Source organism: Abrus precatorius, unplaced genomic scaffold (assembly GCF_003935025.1).
Source record: "Abrus precatorius isolate BTA unplaced genomic scaffold, Abrus_2018 Scaffold11, whole genome shotgun sequence".
NCBI lineage: Eukaryota > Viridiplantae > Streptophyta > Magnoliopsida > Fabales > Fabaceae > Abrus > Abrus precatorius.
Window position 1 is genome coordinate 492,567 of NW_020874303.1, and position 6,265 is coordinate 498,831.

Here is a 6,265-nt window from a genome sequence, read left to right on the forward strand (position 1 = left end):
GAGTTAATGCTCTTAAAGAAATTAACAAAAGAGTGGTTAATTAATTTTTACTATGATATTAAGTATACTCGTATAATTAACCTTATTATTTCTCCCATAAAATTGATAATAAGAGTAAACACCAAAGCTTATTATAGTGTAAATTCTACCACCCATAAAATTGAAAAAAAAAGAATAATAATAAAATAAATTACTTTTGTGACTTTCAAACATGGCCAAACACATGCTATTACTGAAGCTGCCGATACCATTCATTTTAAACAGTTCTATTATAACATAAGGCAAAGGACTCTAAACTCTGTGAAGGAATCACATTAAAATAAAATTTTAAAAATGATCAAATATCATGCATAAGGTTACTGCAATTGAATAAGAAGCATGCTCCTTTCAGTTGTGCGCTCATAACAATTTCAAATATCAATCTTCCAGTACGAGCACCATGACAAAATAAAATTGAAATATCCGCCATAAAAAATTGAAATATCTGCCATAAAGAAATGAAATATCTGCCATAAAATCTCTGATCATCCTAACTGAGGGTTCTAAAGGTTACTGGGAATTAAGAAAACTTGACCTAATAGAGTTAAGAAAGTTGATCTAAAAAAATGCAGTTATATCATGAACAAGCATTACATCAAGGCCAAAGCAATATCCACCCACTTGTTATTGCTTACCCTGAAAATCATCACCAAGAAGTGCATTTAGAAAAGCACCTTTTATAACAGATTGATCATTGCCATGCTCAATGTTATCCCCAAACCAACCTAGGTCAAATAAAGCATCTGACTGTGTAAAATCTATCTGATTCAAAATTTCTTCTTTCCTGGAATTGTAATCAGGGAGCTGTGAAACTGTTTCATGCTTGATATCATGATCTGTAAAACAAGGAAACAGAAACTTTTATTCATTCAAAATATGGGAATATTCCATATTTTAAAAACTAAAGGGTATGAATAGTATGCTAACCCTGAGTGATTTCAGCTAGTGCCCCATCCACGGAGCACATGCTCATAGGAGTATAGTCTGTCATAACTAAAGCAGCAGATTGAGCAAGGGAATATGGCTCCCCTTGTTCATCCCATTCTGTCTTGACTGCTTCGTTGGGCATATTGGTTGTCTCTTGCAAAGAATCATTGTTTGAGCCTTTTGAACTCTTTGAATTGTAGACTATTGCTTCTAGCAAGCCACTGCTCTGTGGATAAACAGCTTCTGATTGAATAGGCTCAATCGGAGTTGACTGAATCAATGTATCAACAGACTCAAGTGAAGGAAGTGAGGATGTAGGCCTGCCCCAGCTACCATGTTGAGTTTCTGCATATTGGAGTGAAGGGAGCTCCAACTTCATTGCCCCATATATGGGCGCAGAAGAAGAGGTAATGTTGCCATTTAATGAGGCATGGCTGCCAGTAAGGTTACCATCATAAAACTGATCACTAGTGTCAAGAAGAGGATCATATGGAGAAGACAATGTAGGATGGTCAGGAATGTTCTCACAAGGGTAATTGCCATACTGATTGAATACCGGGACAGTATTACCTATACAACTTCCAGAACTAGTGTATAGCATATCTGACTCTCGAAGGCGCTTTGAGGAATGCATTGGCGGGAACATGTTATAATTATGAGGTGAGCCTGAACTTTGTTCAAACAAGCTGCTGTCAAGCATATCAAAAATTGATGGCCCATTTGATAGACCCGGGCAGAAATTGAAAGTTTTGAAATCCACATCAGGTATATCAAAATTGTCAATTTGCGAAAAATCATTGTGTTGGGTTGCATCATTTGTCAAGTTGCCAACATTTTGACTTTCTTCATTGCCATTAAGCAACTGTTGGCATAATTCATCAGGGTAGATTGGTAAGCCAGCCCTTTGCATTCTTTTAACTCTTGTATTCCAATAATTCTTGATTTCATTATCTGTACGTCCAGGCAACTGGAACAGAAAAAGGAATGAACACAAAAACAAATATCCCAAAAAGAAAATGCAAGAAATACATTGAATTCTCCATACCAGAAAACACATAAGTAATGGTGACTATGCAGAATTAAGAAAGAATGCCATAGAGAAGGGTATTATAGTCATTATGTAGTGGGTATTTTGCAGCTTAATATTGAATTCTTTGTCTATCCCTTTCCCCTCTACCCTCTTATACTCTGTGCATTCGCGTGCAAGCTCACCTTAGAATGTGACAAGAAGCCTGCTTTAGGCTATGTCCGCAAAAGACTCTCCCCAGCTTTGGCCATACTTGCTGCCAGCAATTATCAAGTCCGAGCTTCACTAGACAAATTTTTCAAGTATTTTATTCTTTAGCTGACAGATAAAGATGGTTTCCATTTAGGATTAAAATACAGCATAGCTTACTAAGACCATAGTACCCATCTGCATAACACATGTTCACTACACTATTTTATTTTCCTTAATTTTATTTTCTGCTTCCACATTTCTCAATTCAAATTTATGGATTTTGCAAAAACTATGAGATTATCATCCTATCTTACCAAAGTTTTAAAACGTTTACAGAAATCATGTCTTCATAAGAAACAATTATAATATGGAATAAAATTAACTAAGAAATCGATAAAAATAAACATTGCATTTCAGAAACTATGGATCATACAGCAGCATGCAATACAGATGCACACCATTTGCGTGTCATAACATACACAGAAAACAGATACAGTTTAAACTATCTATATCCAGATAACAATTAATTCACATTAACGATGTACAAAATTTTATTAAGCATATTGCTATACTTGCACATGGTCTCACTGAAAATCATAGAGCTTGCTGAAGTCCATAAATTCTAACAATTAACCATAAGTGCCTATTTGAAAAAATTATTTCATTTTTATGGCAACTTCAGAAAAATTAATTTAAATTGTTTTTATACAATATTTATAATTTTGTTTCTGTAGCTTGAGCAATAATAAGTGTATTCCATATATTTGTTGAGCATGGAAATAGCCAATGTATTGATTAAATTTATATACAAAAACAAGGTTTATTTAATTCAAAATTTATGTGGAAAGATTCCTACATACTACTATTGCTGAATTTGCATTCTTTCCTTTTGGGAGGGAGGTGGAGGGCTTATTTGGCTTAAGTGGCAGGTAGGTTTACATTTAGGGATGGAGGGAGTAGAGGCAAACCTAAGTAAGAGTATATTTTGTACAGAAATATCTTTTCTACCAGATCAAAACTTAAATGGAAAATTTTTTCCTCTTATCAGCTTTTTGTGTTCAACCCTACTCAGGTTATAAACATTAAAACCAAAAGCAAGAGAATAATATTACTTAAAATTACCTGTGATGCTCAAACAACAGCAAGAGAATATTCACAGATATTCTATCTTAGCTTTTGCAATTTAATGGAACTACATGCTTCATAGAATATAATCAACAGATATAATCTTCTTTCCTCAGAAAGTACAAAAACTTTGTACTAAACATGTTACCTTTAATCTTTATTAACTCCTTAAAAACTTCTGTAACTTAACACCCCATAAAGCTTTTATTTGGCATTTAGAGGTCAAAATTGAGAGGAGGAAGCACCTCAAAGGCTCATCAAATCAATCAAAGAATGACATAGTTTTACTGTCAGATAACTTAATAATCATTGCAGTAAAATACTCAACAGAATATTCATATAACATTATAAGTTCTTGGTAACAAATATCAGAAAACCAATCTACATCAACAAGAATGAATCAAGAAGCAGAGATATTAAGCAGTACAAATCAATTATTCATTAACATGGGATCACACAAGCCCTTAAAGCTAAATATACAATAATACAGCAAAATCATGCCAAAAGTTTTGAAATGTTATTTGCAATGACATTACCATGACAAATTCACAATGCTTACACGATCCAACAGAATCAAAACCACCCAATGAAAATTGTATTGTCTAAGTGCCAACTATAGATTTGCAAGCATCAAGAAGAATGAGTAAAAATATAACTTGGGAGGAGCACCATGCTGAAGAATGAATCATATATAGATATGTTTATATTGACAAAATAGTATTATATTCTATTAATATAGCATTCTCCATACCAGAAATTTGTCTTTAGCTTCTGACTCCTCTCCATGTCATAAATGAAGTATTTTTCAGATGCAAATGACTATTTGGATAAGCTTCTTGCATGATTTAGCTAAAAATTAGCATAATATATGATGACAAAACATCAAAGGAAGATACATTATAACAAACCTCTGCAGCCATTCGAGCCCATTTGTTTCCCATCTTAGCATGGAGCTCAATGATTTTTCTCTCTTCCTCAGATGTAAATGCACCCTTTTTTAGATCTGGTCTTAAATGATTTGCCCATCGTAGACGGCAGCTTTTCCCACAACGGGCAAGTCCTGACTTTGTCAGGACTGCATTCCAATTGCCCTCACCGTACTTTTTGACATATTCTACCAAAATTGCATCCTCTGCTGCTGTCCATGGACCTTTCTTTAGAGGACCTTCTCCTCCCGAGCTACCTTCACCACCAGCTTCATCACCCATTGATGATGATCGGCGACCCCTCAAACATTTTCGAGAATCACCCCTACTTGTCATGCCACTCATGGCTCTCAATTTACCTACAAAAGTAGAGAGAAATACAAAGATTAAAGAGGTTAAACTTAAAAATAATGCTTCCGAACGTATTACAGAGTTTTTCAGCATAGTAAATTCCACATTCGTTCCAGTAATTCTAATGCCTAATCCTGTTATAGCATCTGTGTATCATTTGTCGTATTAAGAATTAGATTATAATTTATTTCTTTAGTTACAGCATAGTAAATTCCACATTCAGATTTCAAGTTTTCAGCCATGCATATAAGATGGTTTTATTTGAAATTGAAGCTTGTGAAGTTCCAAAACCCAAACTTACATACCGATCAACCACTTGAAGAATCAAAATCAAGGGAACCCATTAAGTCTACAATGTGTGTTACTTTAAGGAATAAGACTAAGGAGGATAAACAATAAAAAAATAACAAAAACGCAATTTGAACCCAACAAATAAACCAAAAATCAAAGATAAATAAAATTCTTCAGCAACGAAGGTAGCTAGCGCATGCTCATTATTGCATAGAGCAAGCAGAGATGAATAACAAAAATTACATACTACAACCATCTTAGTGCGTGGAATTACGGAAAACTAAAGTCGCAATTATATTTTTGTCAATATTGGAACATTTAAGTCCTCATTAATAACAGTCTTTGTAAGACAAGAAAATAAAACCCATGGTCATTTTCACTCCTTGCACTAGTTCAACATATTTCAGCCATGTTGATAAACAAAGATTTTATCAATCAAACCAAGAAAACATAGAAAAACTGAACAGAGCATAATAATAGCATGCATGGAGATTAACCTGAATAAAAAGATTTCCAGCTCAAACAATGATCTTCGGAGCTAAAAATGCCAATGGAAATGGGATATAGAAAATCAACAACCCTTCAAAGATAAGACCAAATATTTTGCTGAATTATGGATAATTGAAAGCTGAAAAACCCATGAATTGTTCAGAGAAAGCACAATGAAGATCTGGAATTACGTCACAGCCACTCCACGTAGAGAATCACATTTTTGAATTGAATTCAAAGCTGAACACAGCCACACCCCATTACTCCAAAACAAACAAAGAAAAAATATTTACACAGTGGAAAGAAAAACTCACAACCAGACATCCCTAAACAAAACGAAAAAGTTAAAATTGCAACGCCAAGCAGACAAAAAAAAACAAATAAAAGAAAAAAAAATCCCGAACGCGATCTGAGAAATGACCAGGAAATTGAATATATTTAATCAATGAAAATGGAAAAGTACAGATCCACGCGTAAAAGGAAAGAAGAGCTTAGTTTGAACGAAAAAGAGAAAGAAGAGTTTGATGAGTACTTGGTGTTTATTTTCACTGAAGAGGATTATTATATTGGTAATATTTAAAAACATTTTAATAAAAATATAAAAATAAAAAATGTATAAAGAAATTATTATTATTATTTGAATTTAAATTTTTTAAAAATAATATAAAATTATAATAAATAGATTTTTTAAATAAATTAATATATAATTAATAATTATTATTAATTTTTCTTGTATTATATAAAAGTGAAAGAAAGCAAATTTGAAAGCAAATTTGAAGGAGTAGATGGCATCTAAAGAGGAAATCACTCACAAATAACAGAATCAAAAGCACGGATGGCATCTAACCAAGTCTTCACTCTCTTTACAACTGAAGAGTAGGCAATATAATAGGATAGA

At 33.2% G+C, this 6,265-nt stretch overlaps 1 protein-coding gene across 1 annotated transcript; it reads right to left on the minus strand.

Annotated features, from left to right (window-relative positions):
• Positions 1–331: 331 nt before the first annotated feature.
• On the minus strand, positions 332–5,772 carry LOC113855082 (transcription factor GAMYB-like). The gene is made up of 4 exons (XM_027486547.1): positions 5,376–5,772; positions 4,219–4,595; positions 967–1,933; positions 332–875 (listed from the first exon to the last, which is right to left on the minus strand). Exons 2-4 carry the CDS (start codon positions 4,579–4,581, stop codon positions 664–666), a joined length of 1,542 nt encoding a protein of 513 aa, XP_027342348.1. The 5' UTR covers positions 4,582–4,595; positions 5,376–5,772; the 3' UTR covers positions 332–663.
• Between the last annotated feature and the right edge of the window lie 493 nt (positions 5,773–6,265).